This window comes from Phallusia mammillata, chromosome 2, assembly GCF_965637545.1.
Source record: "Phallusia mammillata chromosome 2, kaPhaMamm4.hap1.1, whole genome shotgun sequence".
Classification (NCBI taxonomy): Eukaryota; Metazoa; Chordata; class Ascidiacea; order Phlebobranchia; family Ascidiidae; genus Phallusia; species Phallusia mammillata.
This window is the reverse complement of record NC_137253.1, coordinates 6,927,669-6,946,169: the sequence shown is the minus strand read 5'-3', so window position 1 is coordinate 6,946,169 and position 18,501 is coordinate 6,927,669. Positions and strand designations below refer to the sequence as shown.

At 38.9% G+C, this 18,501-nt stretch overlaps 1 protein-coding gene across 1 annotated transcript; it reads right to left on the bottom strand.

Moving 5' to 3' along the window:
- Positions 1 to 86: 86 nt before the first annotated feature.
- Positions 87 to 18,018, bottom strand: LOC145215256 (E3 ubiquitin-protein ligase TRIM9-like). The gene is made up of 12 exons (XM_080083939.1): positions 17,815 to 18,018; positions 16,660 to 17,520; positions 6,954 to 7,049; positions 5,916 to 6,038; positions 4,005 to 4,115; positions 3,487 to 3,640; positions 3,020 to 3,159; positions 2,503 to 2,641; positions 2,078 to 2,202; positions 1,793 to 1,971; positions 1,200 to 1,380; positions 87 to 870 (listed from the first exon to the last, which is right to left on the bottom strand). Exons 1-12 carry the CDS (start codon positions 17,923 to 17,925, stop codon positions 562 to 564), a joined length of 2,529 nt encoding a protein of 842 aa, XP_079940065.1. The 5' UTR covers positions 17,926 to 18,018; the 3' UTR covers positions 87 to 561.
- Between the last annotated feature and the right edge of the window lie 483 nt (positions 18,019 to 18,501).

Here is an 18,501-nt window from a genome sequence, read left to right as displayed (position 1 = left end):
GCGTAACGTTACAAATTCGGATTCAATTTAAAATTGCTATGTAAGATTTACGTAAAATACGCTTCTTCAAATATAAACAAACTAGATCGACTTATATAGTTTTATTAGAAAGAATTATATCACAAGCTGAAACGCACACAATGTAGCGATTGTTAGAAAATTTCATGCAACGAAAAGCCAACCAGAAAATCGGTTTCAATTATTTGTACACGCCTTCATAGAAACTTGACACATAGCAAACAAATTTCGTACATGTGATATGTAGGAGGCTAAACTCGTTAGATACAAGTCATAGTGCTGTAATAATTTGACAAAGGTTGCAATCGATGATATTAAAGCATTGTAAGTTTATGGAAGGGGGGCTACGCCAAAGTGCGTATTCGATAGCTTTCGGGAAAGTTTAGTTTAGTGTCTGTTCGAATTCTTCATTCCGGCTTTTCTACACTTTTATCACAGAAAAACAGTGATGCTCCACCGGGACCACTTCAACCGACACCCATGCATAATTCGTCCCAAACGCTTATCGGATGTATACGATTTCTATGCAACAACTTAAATGCCTCAGCGTTTGCGGAAAAACGACTTGAAAGAACGTTCCTGGACCGGATCGGACGCTGTCGAAATTTCTCCGTCGCTTTTTATGCTCACATTGCCGGAGGAGCCGCCTCTTCTCAGCGGAGGAGCAGGTGGAGGACCTCGGGAGTGTTTGGTGGATGTTAAACCGTCGTGAGAGTGCTGGGTCTTGAATTGAGGCATGGATGGAGAGCGCCGAGGTGGAAGGTCAGAATCCGGAGCACTGTGGATGCGTTTGCGAAACTGTGGGTCCGGATGAGACGAGATCGGAGATTTTAACCCAGTATGTAGAGTAACCTAAAAGTAAGAGATAAGCTTTAGACTAAAAGTTGAATATCAGTTAAATATCAGTTTAGCAACATTAAAAAAAAACTGTAGGAAATTAAAAAAAAATTGTACGCCAGTCTCTGTTTCAAAACATGGTTATGTGATAAAACCAAAGCTATTAATTTGGTTGAATGCCACGCTTTTTCAAACAGTGATCTAATAGTGAAACAAAATATGTTATTAGTTGCGATAATCATCAACTTATAACAGTGTGGCAGTGCTAATTTTTGATTTTCGTTCACAAAAGTCCTATTGTCAATATATGCTAACCGTTAATATACAAAGCAAATTCTTTTTACCTGCACGTTTTGGTTTAGGCTGACTGCAGGGTAATACAAAATAGGGCTGCTTGTTTTAGTTTGTGGTCCGAGAGGTAACTGAGCCCCCTGGATTTTTCCATCGATGAAGAAAGTGATCACGCCTCTTGCAACATCCAGTAAGATGCCGATTCTTGATCCCAGCTTAACACCAGTGTCCGTTCTGAATATTAGAAAATATTGTTTGAGTAAAATATATACAAATATCTGAATATTAGAAAATGTTGTTTAAGTAAAACACAGAGATTGTTGGCAAGTTTGTGACATTTTACTTAGGAGTTGGTTAAGGCTTCTCAATCTGGACATTAAGCATCACTTCTAGGGACTGTTGTGAATCTAGATTGGATGTGTAGACATTATGATCACATAACCCAGTAAATGATGCTATTGGGCTAAAATGTTCTTGTTAAAAAAGTATTCAAGAAAAAGTGGATGTTGATACAAAAAGGCTACAGAACACTGTTTAAGATATTGGCAGCTTGGAACATTTGATTTGTTCAAATAAAATGCTAACAACTAACTTATTACACCAGGGGTTAATAGACACAGATGCAACTCCTTTACTTTAATTTTACCTTTTAAAGTGTTGGTTGTTATGAAGAATCCAGTTCCTTGATTCGTCTGCGTACATCGTCCAGGATTTCAAATCTTTTCCCAACATCGAAGCCTTGTCTACGTCAGAACGAGCGACGCCGAAAGCTGGATCAGGATTGTTCTCGAATCGATCAATGGAAAATTCCCAGTAATGGATGCCCTGCACATACACAAACCAACATTGAAGTTCCAAGTTGCGAAAATTATCAAAAAATAACTCACAAGAAACTACCGCAATTCAAACTAGAGCTGCTAGTTTTACTTACCCTTGAGAATCCGATTTTTCCCAGAGCAATTCGTGACTCAAAACTTTGTGACGTCACAGTTGAATTGTTGTTGGAGAGTTTGATGTCAGGATGGGATTGTTTGGGATCGAGCTGGAAGCTGGCGACTGCAAAGAAATACATTTTTTTCATATGATGGTGTACTAATATGACATCAAAAAACTTACAAATGCACAGTTAATTTGGAGCAAGAAGCTTTAATAGTTGAGTTCAGTACGTATGAAAACTTAGATTTGAAATGTGAGGGTGAGTTCTTTAATTAAACAGAACTTACTTTGACAGTGACACATTACATTTATTTTAAATCAGTTGTACAATTTAAGTGATATGGAATTACTTCACCGAGAAGAGCAAGTCGTGTTCTTGAGTTTAAATACAAAGATTCAGTCAAGATGTTGTTGTCTTACCTTCAGAGGTTTGTAGATGCAGAACTTCGCTATACAGACTAGATCCAGCCTTGTTGTAAGCACGAACCCTCGCTCGGTACACGGAGTTAAAGTGGAGGCCATCAACTGTACACATACTCTCCCCACCACAGTACACCTCCTGTGAAAAGAAGATCAACTTTTAAGTTTCATGGATACTCAAACCACCAACAAGAAAGCCACTGTCACATTCTCTATATTTTATTAGGTAAAATTTAACAGTCGGCAAGACCACAGAGGCTTGTAATTACTGGGCATATAAATTCTGTGATATATAGTTAAGGTATTTGTATAATATGGACCGTTCTCTAAAATGCAAGTGCATAGAACTAGACTTTGCATATTAAACAGTTTTAAGGTCAAATTACGCGTTGTAGAGTATATACTTCACCATTATATAAGTTGGACATACATGTGTGCGTTTGATGTGGATGCATAACAGCAGTACTTGTGTGTATACAGACAAGGATATGAAGACTATAGTACAGTAGTAGCTTACCCTGAATGGTCCGTTATTTCCGTCATCCATCTCAAGTTTAAATCCATCCACAGCTCTCTTGGAAGATACAAGCCATGATAAAGTGACTGTGTTGTTTTTGGAGCTTTTCTCCTCAACGCGTATGCTTGGTTTGTCAGGCACTGTAGAAAAGAAACGGTCCAAGTTTAGTTCAAACCAATAAATGTAAAAACAACTCTATAACTTCTAAATTTTCTGCTTACGGAAAAAGTAATGCATAATTTTTGGGTATAGACGTTGCCTCCAGCTTTCGTTTATTTGTCCACTATCTTAGATTTTTTTTAATGCTCTAAACGTACAGTGGACATTTTGATTCGATAAGTACCTTTGTTATTCGATTGTAAGCGGTGGCTTTAAGTATTTTACTCAACAGTATGTGCAGCTTTTACTATCTAGTAGATACACAAGTAGAATGACCATCTTATTAAATTAGAGCATAATCTTGTTACCTTTGATTTGGAGAAAGTCAGTCTTGTCTATAGCGGCGGCCAACGACGAAGTTTGAAGTTCAAGGTCAAACTGTGAGATGACCTTGGGCACTAGGTGGCGTGACGTCCATTGTCTCTCAGTGCAAGCAACTCGTTCAATCAAACTTTGAGAAGTCTGTAAAACGTTTTAGCATAAATAAATGGTGAAATGTTTGGCTTTCGTTTCTTTTCTTTTATATCATGGGGTTCGAACTCTCGACCCTTCTTAGAAAGAATCCGGATCAGGTTTCAAACTTGTTATGTCTATTCATGCATTAGCATTACGTCCACTTATTTTACACAGCAAAAGCAATATTATGTTTACTCAGCAAAATTGCGTTTACTCAGCAGTACTAAGATTACTCAGCACTAATAGGTTTACTTAGCTTTAGCAGAACGAAAATTACTCAGCAGAATTTAGATTACTCCACAATATGAAAGGCCGCCATCCACTGGCTAATTTAAAAATAAACTTTATTCGCCAGGTGGCGCCATTGTACCTGTAGAAATGCAGCGGCGTCATTGTTTTTCATAACTTCGATGCAATATTCCAACAAACCAGTCGTCTGTCGCAACTTTAACGTACATTGCTGAGTTTGCTCTCTCACACTCTAAAAATAAACAAACGTTTTTCAAAACCAATGTCAAGAGATTTTAAGGACAAATAACTTAATTTTTCGGGAATTTAAATAAATAGGCATATGGTTCATTATAATCCCCCAAGCAACGAGCTGGGAGATTCAAGTTTTAAGTTTACGTACAAGTACTGTGAATAATTGGGCAGGAAAACTAACCCAAGCGGTCGTGCCAAGCAGAATATGACACTTAATACGACGAGGTGTCAATACACAACATAAAAACTGTAGTTTGCAGCAATGCCGCATTAACTCTGCTTTTGCAAAACTCTGCGCCCGGCTTCGTTGCTAAACTAAACAGTAGCGCAAACAAACACAAGAGCTTAACCAAACGCCACAAGTACATCAGCAGCGCTAAAACAACAAGTGGACTTGGACAAACATTTCAAACAGCACTTTCACGCACGTGATTTCACGCTTGATCGAACACAGGGTGTGGTATAACTTGAGTTGGAGAGTTTATGGCCAGGGCGTGTGGGTTATTGGCACTGCTATTAAAGCGCGAGTGCGGATTAAAGGGTTACTGTGGGGGTTGTTTAGGAGCTGATCCCTAAATTGGAGGGTTAAACCACGTTTTAGCCCCATCTATAAGCCTCGCCCCACATCAAAGGTATTTTGAAGAGGGTAGGGTACAATAAATGGCAGAGCCCTGAATTACTGCCATGAATCCCCTGATCATGCGTTTGTATGGAATGTTTATCCACATGTTTTGTTTAAAGGAATGTTTTAAGAAAATAATGCTATATGCATTCGACAATAAATCACAGTTGCAAAAAGCCTACTAGTACTAAATTTGCTTTTCTTGCGTGGGCGTAGGTCATCTATCAATTTGAATTAAAGGTGATTAGAAAATGCAATCTTTCCAGATGACAGCATACTACCTTCAGCAGGAGAAATGGTTTCATAAATTAACATGCAACACACTGGCAACGAATCCTTTTCAAACCATCGCACGGTATAGCAACGCCTTTTGTGTTCATCCCAATTAAGCCGTTGGCTTTGTAAAGCGCTAGAACATGGGTTGGTGCACCACAATGATAAGGTGACTGTTAAATTCAAAGGCAACACTATACAATAGCGGTGGTGTTAAACTCTTTCACGTGAAATTCGGGGTTGCCAGGGTCGACACGGTGCTCAGACAACAACAGTAAAATATATTTTTGTTGCCTTTTGACTGCGAGACGAGATAGTTGTTGCTAGTGAACTGGCGCCGTTGGAAATATATATATATAAGTGTTTTTTGCTCGCTAATGGTTAAAAACGTTCGTCACTGCAGTCTTATGAATTTGTTTTGATGCAATTGTGCATTTTCAAGTTGCAAGAAACACTAAAGTTTTACGAAAAACGTACCTACAAAGCATAGTAAAACCTTTTTTTATACGTGGTCTGTACTTCATGCCTAAGCTTCGCGTTAAAAATCAATTTAGCAATTAATTCCGATGATCAGTTTAGCAAAAAGTTGCATCTCGGGTCAATGGTTGTGTCAAATCCTAGTTTTATCATGTCTGTCGTTATAAGTTTCTGATCATAAGGATTACATAAAAGCCATTTTAGTTTACCCAATTGGTCTGAAGCATGTTTAGCATTAATTTGTTTTTACTTTTTGTAAGCAGTCAGAACGCGTAATCTACAAACTCTTAATTTCCTATTGAGCGTTTCCAAATCAATAAAGATCGTTAATGATTTAACAAGTGTGCTAGTGTTTGTAGTATATTAGATAATAATAAATTTTTGAAGAGCTCGTTCTTAAGCACTGGGAACGCGTATTTGACAAACCTTAGACTTTAGTTCCTTTTCGCGGCTTATCCTTTGCAGTAGTTCGTTCTTTTTCCTCTGTATGCCTTCGATAAGTTGATCGCACTGCGCCACGGTTTTTGCCTCTAGGTCGCCAGAATTTTTCTACATTACAACATGAATAATGAAAAGAGGTGATCTACCCATCCCGGAGCAAATACATCAAACCGAATTATTCTCATTAATATTTACAGCTATAGCTTATGTGTAATAAGTTTACAGGCTACCGGGTCCACCGTTTTAGTTTTATATGATAAGTTTTATGAAAACGTTCAGGACAGGCCAACTAAAGGTCATGCACATTATTTAGATTGATTAAGTTTTGCTGCTAAACTAGACACAGCAGTACAGTATTGTTTCAGCACTAATTTACTTCAAATAGTACATTTATAACAGTACAAGTACATTACTAAACAGTACATTTTGTTCACCATGTACATTTGCATTGGCTGTCAGAAACACATGGGTCCCACATGATTAACTTGATTGCAAGAATAAACACCATTGGTTAAAGTGCTTATATGCATATATATAAAGCTTGGGCTGTAACCAAACATCACTTAGTCGCAATGCTATGTATGGATTAAACAGAGAAGGCAGCTGGCTTAATGAAAATGTTTGTCTAATGGGTGTTAATTGATGACAGCTCAGTTGAAGTGTTAATTTGCTTACAGACACCAAACTGTTAGCTTGTTTGTCTATCACTATTCTGTCTAGGTGTTCATTAACTAATTACACCTATATTATTGAACCAACATGTGATTTAAGCCTATGAGGTGTTTTGAGCCAATGCTAAAGCCATTAGTGTCGTATGTGTGTTAAGCAGGCTTTGTCAAACGATTTTGGAAATTAGTTTTCACTGAATTCAAATTTTCTCGGGTCCTTATAGTTATAGATTCAAATTGATCTGTACCAACAAGCGATCCAAAGCTCTATTCGCTTTTATGCATGGTGGTCCAACCCTTTTATACTGACAAACATTGAATAAGTAAAGTAAGCTATTTTAACATATCTACGTACTTGGATTTCGTCCTGGGTTCCTCTCAGCATCATAACAAGGTCTTTTGCTTGCCTAGCTTTGTTGGACAAAGCTCCCATCTGCTGGCTTAGTTGGCCCTGCAAAAAAAGATTTATATAGGTCAACATCACAAGTTTGAATGTATAGTTCTGATCTGTAGAGCAATTATTCTGTGAGATTCGAGTAATAAGGATTTTGGCAAACATATAGAGTAGTTGAGGTTGGATGCAAAAATATCAGAAACGTCAATTTTCGGTCTCCGCTTTATCAAATTCCAAGAACACTATAATTGTTTGGAACCCCGCGAAACGATCAGAAAATAAATCAATAAATAGTAAGTATCTTTAGTTTCCAGAATTTTATCAACCAAACAAACAACCTGTTTCTAAACTAGAATTCCATACCAACAACAAGTCAATAGAATTTGCGACGTTAAACACTCAAAATCAACATCAATCGGAAATCCATAACCCCATCCTTCCCTAATATGTGTAAGACAAGCAAATTCGTTGTATATTTTCGTCCTGTACATCGTCCCACAGCTGTTACGGCGCCTCCGCCAAGCGACAGACATTAGATTCAACACGGATAAGCACTTTACCAACATTAAAGCCCCGATTTTGTGTTGTCGCTCGATTCGTTAACGATTTAAAGTCCCCTCTCAAACAGTTAGTAAACAAGCTACAGCAGTATTTTTATATAATTTCGAGAAAAATTGTTTTCTGGAGATTTGAAAGCTTGTTTTTCTGCCAGTGACGTCACTAGGTATGTGTATGACGTCACAAGTACACCAATGGAAAATTTGATGCGGTATTATTTGAACTAAAAGGTCCATATAAGCGCCTAAATGTATATGTCATTGTAGGGTGACGTCCCTTATATGTCATATCGTCGCATACAACGTCATACTTTCGAGATTTGTAACGGCATCTAATCCATGATTTATTGAAATTGGTAAAGGCATTGTACAGTAATATAAAATCGTATCGTCAGCGTGTTCTTTTGCTAATGAATTATCAATACGCAGCAATGCTGATTTGAACATTCCATTAATAGCTTTCTTGCAGTTTAAACCGCAGTTAAGTGTAAACTGCCGGCAATAAAGCGCCTTCGTCGATGGATCAAATATGAAGTAATGATTTTCAGTCATAGTCAAACAATCGGTTTGAACCTAAACAATTTGCTCAGATGATGTTTTGAAAAGTTACAAGTGCATGTTGATTAGCTTTTCACACGTCAAACACTTGGAATCAATAAATCTTTGCAAACACGTTTGACAGTTTTCCTGCTGGTATCGCAGCTAAACTAATTGTTTTTAAAATAATAGCTGACAAAACCCAAGTGGTCAAATTTTAACAAAAGGTTGGGTAAACATAAAACCTAAAAGGTCCAATAGTTTTGTGTGTTTTTGTATCTACAACGAAAGTAATGCTAAACAACAAACGATCTTTCGCACATTCCAGGCATTCGCTAATTCCAGCCACACAAACTACAATTTGTATTGTCTTAAAAGTACTCTTTTAACGTAACAATGCAACTGATAAGTGCCTTTATGATGTAACAAGCGAGCGGTGTAACCAGATGCTTGAAGATGATTTAAGTGTTGTGCTTTTGAGACTAGTGAATACGGTAACATCTGGCAAACTAGCGTAGCACCAGATTAATTGCGAATTAATAGCAGGGGGGATTAGATAATCACAAGTTATCGACTGTCGCAGTTTTCCGGGATTAGCTACGAATAGCTTTTTCGTGGTCGGTGTAATGGTATAATGGCTGTTTTGATCTTTGAAAATAAGCCCCGGAAAAGTTTTTGTAGCTTTAAAATAGTCAATTACTGGAAAATTATCACAAATTTTTGTATGTTGCCCACGTAAAACACATTTTTAGCTTTCAGTGTGAAAACTGACTAACGACGCAAATCCATTGAAAAATATTAATATAAGTTTCTCGTGTTAGAGTTTTTGAAAACAATTCCTCCTTAAATGTCGATGGTCATTTGCAGGGAATTCTAATTCGGACAATAAAGTGAAATTAATCCTAATTAACCCAAAACTTGGAACACAAATATCCCTACTAAGGGTTGTAATTAGTTAAGCGCCTCAATTTCAATTACCTAGTTAAATCTGGTAGATGCGACAAAACACGTGTCTTAAAGAGGAAAGGCTTCTATTAACTCTTTAATTGCTTTGAAAAAGGTTGAAATTGGGTATCAACTAATTTCCGTACAATTTTAACTCAATGGTGGCTTAATGGAGGCGCATGCCAAAAAACACTCGATTTTAAATTTCAAACTGAACCTTGAAGGTCCAGGACAATGGAAAACAATCACTGAGTTCCACAAGCATTCACGCGTCACACATGCGTAACAATGGGATATAATTAAAAATCCAGCCGCCCTAGTGGCCCTGTCTGACACGTGATATCTGCGTAACAAAGCGCTCGTCGAATTCGAGAATGGGCCTTATTCGAAGGAGCTTGTTGGCCAACAGTTGAACGAGTATAAACTGAAACATACCGGGTGGTTCGATTGAAAACAATGAAGAGGCCACAAAGTTTTGGCGTGTTTCTGTTTTCATTGTTAACGTCGAATGAACGTTTGTTGCACCACAATAATATGTACACGGTTTTTAAGGCGGGGTGCTGAATGTACCATTATTGGGCAATAAACTCTAGCCCAGGGGTTCTTAACCTGGGGTGCACGCACCCCCAAGGGGTGCGAGAACTGTTCCTAGGGGGTGCGGGGATGCTGACCCATTAAGGTTGGTTAGGTCTATTCTATTTAAGCAATTACAGAAGGGGGAGCGAAAATTGGTTAGTGATTTGAAAGGGGGTGCGAAAATTGGTTTGTGATTTGAAAGGGGTGCAGCAAGGAAAAAAGGTTAAGAACCACTGCTCTAGCCTTAATGAATAACAAACCTGCAGCAGCCCTTGTATACAGTAATACATTTTAGTGCAAACAATGCAACAAACGCTGTTGTCACAATCAGTGCAAGAAAATGTTTTTACTATAAACGAGTTTTTTGATTGGTGACTTTTAAAGTTTGTAAAATTATTCTGTTCAAGGCGTTAGAACCTAAACGTACGTTTAAAACAATTTCACCGGTAAAAGAAATCAACCACCATTGTAACACACAAAGATATTTTGAAAAATGGTCCATAGGTCTGAAAGTTGCCCCGAAGCTAATACAATTTTAAAAGGATCACATGTAGTTATATTCAAGCTTTTTAGTTTTCCGTAAATAACAGAGTGTTGTCGGCAAAAATCAAAAAGAGGAAGCCATTGTCCTACCACAATAGCACAGGAACAAAATGTCCACACATAATTCCATACTGCCGGGGTGAGACAATGCTTTCTAACACAGCGGGCGGAAACAAGCATAACCGGAATAAGCAACACAACAGCGCTCACCGAAACGGATCGATTTTACGGTACCATTCTTACGTCATAAAGCGATTGCGCGAAAGATTTGTGAACTGTAGAATTGGCCTCGCGCGGCCAACGAGGCGAACGGATTAAACGGTGCTCGAACAAATCGTAAAGATGACGTAACAAATCACCTTTTTATGACGTAATAAGCGTTGCGCGTTTGACTTCGTGGTTTCGCGTTGGTCTTGCGGCGTTTTGTGACACCAAAAGGTGTTGTAAAATTAACGATACCGGCTTAGTGTTTAGAGCATGGCAATATTTTAACCTGCCATGTGTTAAGCAGGTGATAGCTCAATCACCCTTCAGTACGAGGTAGCGCTAAGACCTTCTCACGTACACATTAGGTGAACACAATATTTTTGTGGCAGAATACATATTTTACGACTGGTATTGGACATAATCGGTTCATGCAAACCAATACGCAACCTTTTTTCTCAGTTTTGAACGAGTCATACACGGTTGATGGTGTTAAAAGCTAAAATTTAACTGTAAGCCTATGTACTAGTACAAAATCATTTTCAACAGCTGGCCTATCAACAAATGTTGTTTCTTCAACTAAACACAGGCGGATCACACAAAATTTTGACGATTTAACCTAATTGTTTGATCGCGGTTCGACCCGAATTAAACGCTCCTTTCGTCGGATTACGTCACGGACTGATGACAATTACACGATTGTTACGTCACAGTCCATCTGATTATAAAAAAGATAGGGGTTTAATTTACATCTGGACTGTGGGAAAATAAAACCCAGAAAAACAACCGTTGGAGGCATAAAATTTAATCTCATTAAAGCATTTCAAAATTATTTCCTCAGACAGGCAAATGTAAACATTGACCACAATTAAATATTCCGTAAAGAGGGGCGATATTACTATTGTACCTTTAGATCAACAGTTTTATATGGATGAAAACCACCAACAGCAGAGCTTCTGACGATCACCATTATTGAACAATAAAACAGTAAAACCAATAGACGTTAAAATCCTTGGTTAAACAGAATCAGCCAGTTTCATGTTAAGGAATATATATTTCGTCTAAATGGCATCAGTTCCTTATTCAAATAGAAAATATGTTAGGCTAACCAAGGATTTTATCGTACATTGATTTTACTGTACCAAAGACGTTATTTTTTTACATAATACCAAATTCACATTGCCAGCAACTGAAGGAGTTTTGTATAAACTTACGAAAGGAATACTAGACCAATATACATTAGCAAACCACACGAAGCGCTAAAGTACAAACAATTGCCCTAGTTGCGTCTTGGGGAAGATTTAATAAATTTGGCGACGCAAAAGATGTGTCACGTTTGTGCACCTGCGCACGGGACGACCTTTCGCGCTGTTCTGTGTTTGTTTATTTGACTTAACGTTCGGTTTACCGTTACCGGCACAACGCTTGGTGCCGTGACATGCGATCGATTGGTCACGGTGGGCGTCGCTCAATGTGAGAATAAACTCACCGCAAGCCGAGCTGTCTGCACTTGACGTTATAATTTAGAGCGATGGGAAAAGTGTGACCTGATGCTTGTACAACATCACCCCACACCCGAAAGATATAACCCTAGATAAAGAACATCAAAAATGACTGATCAAGATGGTTAAATATCGGTAAAAAATGTTCCAACATTTTTTAGGGTTCGCTTGATCGTGGCATTGATTTTAGGCTTTAAGAGTAGTTGGTGACAGAAAAGCACGACGCCTTTTGGCTGCCTTCCAATGATGAACACTATTATCACTGCGTCAACCAGAAAAGTACCTTCGATGACGTCAGAAAAATATGACGTTACTTTCTTATTTTATTATAATAATGCTACTGTACATGTGTTAACAGCGTTTGCAAATAAAAAGCAACGATGATGACGTCAGAAAAACGTATGACGTCACTTGCCCTGTGTACCATGATGTCACCACACACCTAAATCGCATTTCAAGTAAAATAAAATGTTGATGACATCATAGTAATATAGGACGTCATGACGTCACCTACATACAACGCATCAACGCGTGCATTAATCTTAGTTGCAAGCATAGTAGCAACTTTGACATAAGGAGTAGTATGGGCCGGTGGACACAAGGGAATTGCTTACAACGCTTAAAAGCCTATTTCCACGAACTGTCGTCGCAGCACACTTTCCATGCAGTCTGTGCGATGCATATTTGATGAGCACCGTTGTTGGGATCCGACCCAGATGCAACATCCTGCACTGTCGGCGATTCAAACAAAAGACCAGCGAGCGATTTGTAAAGCGCCTATTGATCGACGCTCGAAGGTGGACAGTGTGTGGTGAAAGGGATAACACACCTTCCGGAGACAGATTATAGTAGTTTCGTGTAAATGTGCTGCTGGTCTCCGATTTGGTAGTTTGTTCAGTTTTTTCCACAAGCAACCCACTTTAATATGTATGATTATTTCTTCAATTTACAACCAAATGGAGTAACCGGCCCCATACAAACACATTTTGATGACTTGTAAATGTGACATAGTTTTGTTGGTGCGAATAAATATATGTACACAAGGGAATATTACGCAAACTGAAATAGCGTGCAATAAAAAAAGGCCAACTTAGACCAATTTGTCTGGTGTGTAACTTTACACCAATTCATATACCATGTCAATTATGGTCGTATTTACCACTGATTTCGGGAGACACGCGACAAGACGGCTTCTAAAGCGTCCACAGATCCGAAGTAATAATGCATTCAACATAACGCAACAAACAAGCACAGCAGAGTCAGACGGTCTCAGAGACTCCAAGATATTGATGATAAAACCTTAGCTGAACCCCGGGCCGGCGCCATCATAGCGCTTGATAAAAATCACAAAGCAAATACACGGATGGCAATTTAACGCAGACGGGATCGGTAAGCTGGTGGTGTGACCCCTACACGACTCATAAAGCGGTTTGCTGGAAGGCTGATTGCAAAAGGAGAAACCAACTAAGCATATACCACGAAACCTTTAGAATAAGGACACCAATGTTGCTAGGGAAAATGTATATGTTTTGCAAATGTTTCAATAGTTAGTGTTTTTGGTGGGGTATCGAATAATTTTTGTTCCTAAATATCAGTTGTTCGCATGACTCAAGAACAGTTGGCTCAGAAATTAAAAATGGCGTTGAGTTTGATCCAACGCTTGTTGAAGCAAACGTGAACTTGAATGCAATACTACAACGTGAGTTATCCCTGTGCCCTTACACCAACGAACTTTCTATTGAAAGTTTTAAACAGCACATAAGCAGAGCAATGTTTTTGACTATTAAGTGAAATTCAATAAAGTTTTGTCCCCGAAAATTATACGTTTCCATTTAAACAACATTTGTACAATCAGAAGCATTCCTTTAGGGATGCAAACTATTCATACTAAAACGTCTAAAAATGCATTGCAAAAATGGGGTGTATCTTACAGTATACCGATGACCATATTTCACGCAGCTACTTATTTTACATATCAACGTGCATCATATTTCATGCCATTGGTCATCATAGCAAATAAATGAGAGTTCGTCCCTTTCGATGGCTTGTTAACAAGTACGTTGAATTATTAACGACCCAACATTTGGCGTGGCTTTTGCATGTCGATTAACGCAACATTGGATACGACCGGCGTAAGAACGAGTCATTAATTTTAAACGACACCTTTAAGCCCACAAACACATAACACGTATACAGATGGAAAACATGGGCGCTTATAATCTTCTACCTCCGAATCGCACGTTTTCTTGTCTAAAAGTCGAAGACATCATGAAATCTTATGGCCAATAGATTTAAATGGGAATTCATAATTGAAAAAATGTAATGCTCTCTATAACCGTATACCGGAAAAGATTGATACAGTACAAAGTATAATTTACACAAAATAGACAAACTCAATGCTTGGGGCTATAACCCTGCATAGACAATTACAAGCCTTTTCTCTGATAGTTTAACGCAGCGAGGTTCGCTAGCCACGTGCGAGCAAACATTCTTAAATTGTTCGCGGATTAAAAGTTGGGTGAGGAAGTTAGATGCGTTGAACACGTGTTTCATTCACCTTTAGAACCGGCAAATCGTTTTTCCATTAAACGCTTACAAGTTAAAGCCCTAGCAAATACTGACAGGGTGGCCTGCGGATTTACGTCACAGCGGCCAATTGTTAAGATTTTCAGTTGCTCCATCGGTCATATATCGTTCGCTAATGACGTAACAATTAAACAGTTACGCACCAGTTAGCATAGTGACGTCATACGCTCGAGTGATTTTTATGCTGCTTGTGTATTGTGTGATCATCGATTACTGATACCAGTTGATACGTAACAGTGCTTCAGTATTACGACATAATCGATGGATTGGCGCGTCAAAATTCCGTGTCTATATGAGGGCAGTTGGTGAAACAAGCGAGGGGCCGAGGGTTTTGGAAGTGTTTTATGACAATTTACAACTGTCATTGTTACGTTGACAAATTGCCCAATAAAAGAACTCAGTTTTCGCAACGTAGTAATGCATTGATATGGACTTTAATTGAGACAAGCGTTTTAAATGAAATAAATTAAAACGATTTAACATTTTTAACATACCCTATGCCTACAAAACTGAAGGGGTGATATATTGTTGCTAATATACTTCATTTCAAATTTCCAAAAATATTAGGATAATTAATTGCTGAGAATGGGTGATATTATGTTATAAACGATCATAACAACAAAATACATAAACAATCGAGCTGCATAGTAAGAATAGGCAAAAACAAGAGTTTCGGATCTGACGAAACATTTTCACACACAACCCACTGGACATGTTAATTCAACAAATAAGGGCGCGATCCCCAAGGGACAAATTTGCTTTTGCTGTTTATCTCGGACAAGTTCAACACCATGTCGATTCCCAAGTTGCCACCATAGAGAACAAACAACAACATGAAATGGACCGATGCGCTATAAATCCTTAAGCAAACCGAAAATGCGAGAAAAAATCTCCCGTTGAGATGTTACAAATAATCGCAGCAGTCCGAACTCTAAGCGCGCTAATCATGAACAAAAAGCAGCTGCAGAAGTCGCTAATAAGACTCTAAGCAGCCTGACCGAGTAGAAGTGCCCCCTCAGCCCCTCTACTCTAATCCATCGAGCGCAAATTGAGACGGCTCTCCAGCTGTGTGACGTCACAATGCTGGAGAGTCGCTTTGGCGCGAAAAACAATGGGTTTTTGTCGTGGCCGTAAGTTTGAAGTGGAAATTTATGGGTATTTTGCTCGGCAAAGCAAAACGTAAGTGTTTCGCGTAGTTGTTTACTGCTAAAATTGATTGATTATGCAAACCGTTGCTTACATTTACCCAAAGTTCACTTTTTACTTTTTTTTCCACTTGTACATAAAATAAGGGTTAGCAACTAATGTTTAATGCACCCAACCAGCACCTGGTACAGTAACCACACATAGAAGTAGTTAGACAACACACTTGTTTGCTCCTCAAGAAGTCACGCCCTCGAGGGCTTCGACTGTTACAATCAGAAAACACAATAGAAACTAGATCCATTTGATCAAACAACTTCGCCTACGCTTTGTGAATGAACAATCACTTCAGCAACGTAACATGAGAGCCATTGTTTGCTCATAACATCCAGCAAAATATTTAAACTCCAAATATGGTGGTGATAAATGAGCAATTGAACAACGCATAATTTTGGTCAAGTTTTCTACGCCATTTTTTGCGCTAATCCTAAATTTTACCAATAACTTAAACCATTTTTTTTAATAAAGATTCAATTTTGGTATATTATAGAACTAAATTGAAAATCCTGCAAATGATTGTGTACCGAATATCAACGACCAGATAGATTCAATGCGTTCGGGGTTAACTGGGTTTTTCATTATCCGTAATTCGTTCTAATTCAAAACTAATGAAGCGCAGTTAGAACAAGCTTAGAGAGAAATATCCCTTTGGTTAAGATCATTAATCCTGTATCTTGTAGTCTTTGGTGCTTCGACAGTTTAGTTTTGAGGTACAAACAATCGAAGTATAGTTTAGAACAGGGGTCGGCAACCTTTTTTGCACTGCGGACCGTTTTTGAAAGTGAAATTTTATCGCGGACCGATCTTCAAAAACCTTCAAATATTTGGCAACGAAAACGCTTAAATTAGTTTATCATCCCTGGGATACATGGGCAAAATGTTTTATAGCATTTAACCTGAAAACTTATACGGCCCGGTAACGAACTTCTCGCGGACCGGTATCGGGCCGCGGACCGGCGGTTGCCGACCACTGGTTTAGAATGTCACAGAGAAAAAATTCAAATTGGAACTCACCTTTTGTGCTTTGTACAATCCGCCGATGGCCTTGACCTCATGTGATTTATGCTTTCCGTCCTCATTGCATTGCACACAAAGCGACAGCCGACATGTTTCGCAATGTAAACTGGTACTTTCCGATGGGTGTATTGGGCAGGGGGTCAACCTTATCCCGTTTTTTAGTAGAGGTTTGCTCGGTAGACCCGGGTAAGCACGTGACGGCTTCTCTACGTCAGGACGCGATGACGTCACTTTGCAATCCATGCTGGCATCAATAAGTTTGTGCTGCGCTAAGGGGCCGCGGGCCGGGTGGCACTTTTCGCGGCAACTTGCGCAGTAAAACACCGCGCACTGAACGCATTTGACTACGGCCTTTTGCGTCGCGTCGGTTGAAGGGCACAGCTGGCATAGGTTTGCGGCTAAATTGTTGTTTAAACTTGTTGAGACGGTGGATTCAGCTTCGCGGCCATCGCAGTTGTGGTAGCGATCCACAATGCTTTTTAACATCGCATTGCAGTCAAGGCTTTTTGCACCGCGCTCGTCAAGAAACAAAGTACGGTGGCAAATTGGGCAAGTAAGACACGATACAGATTCTGGCAATGGTGGGAGAGTTATTCCGTTCTGAGGGGGACTTGGGGGCGTTATGGTGGGGTTAGTTTTTCCCCCTTGCAGAGAAGCGACCATGGCGGAAACATTGGACCCCAAAACGGGGGGCGAAGGTGTTTCCCCCGGTCCCATAGAGCCCCCTGAATATCCGCTATCCGAGTCACTAAGCACGGCTTCACTGATCAAAGACATTTTGTCAACGTCGTTACCAGTCGGTTTCGTTGTTTGCTTGAAAGTGTAGTTTTGTGGAAGTTGAGTGTTCGCACATGTTGACTGAAAGATAGGAAACAAACAGTTCAGTAACAGTTTTAAACTAATAAATTGGGGTATTGTGCATTCAATAACTGCAAGATATTTTGGGATAAGTTTGGTCCTTTTTTTGTAATGTTAGTACATTAAACCTTGCTAAGTACCACTTGGAAATCAATGGCAAAAGATCGCAATACAGTCGTTTCATACATTACCTAAATTGGTTATATAACCCTGCAGGGAACTATAGAGACAAAAGCAATACTAAAACCCGACAAAACAACACAGAATTGTTACACTGAATTTACGAGAACTTACTTTCATGATCAGATTCTCGGCACATTGGTAGCAAACATTATGGTTGCATGGCAACATAACCGGATTTCGGAACAGACAATGGCACACTGGACATTTTAGTTCTTCTTCCATAGTGACGTAACAATTCGATGCGATGTTACTATGGAAACTGCTTGCCAAAATACACGTATAATTTTGATGGCTTTGATCCTATAGCTATAAAACCTTAAACAAAAACATATGTTTTAGCATAAATAACGGGTCTAAATTGATTGTGTATAGTTAGGAAATTTTAAGTTTGAATTGCTCAGTTAGAACCACACACAAAAGTCTGTAATGTCGTTGTTTGCCAAAATATAACAGTTTATAAATTGTATAACAAACTTTTTTTTATCATGTTAAATGGCCTTATCTCGAAAACTTGTACTATTGTTGTAGATAACTATTCAATCGATTAACACTCGATACAGATCTTGAATCAGTTTGCAGCAGTCAAACAGACGTTTCTAAACCCCCCTTGTTGACTCACAAAACTTTCATTGTGCGAAAAAACCTCTCACTCACAACGATAAGATTTGAGTACGTGGGCTGGACAGAAAACAAGGCTAACAATCGAGGTACTTCTCCTTGCGCAAGTGGCTGACTCGACTACGAGAGGCCTACCACCTGGCTATACAAGTCTCCACAGTGACAGTACACTCTGATACC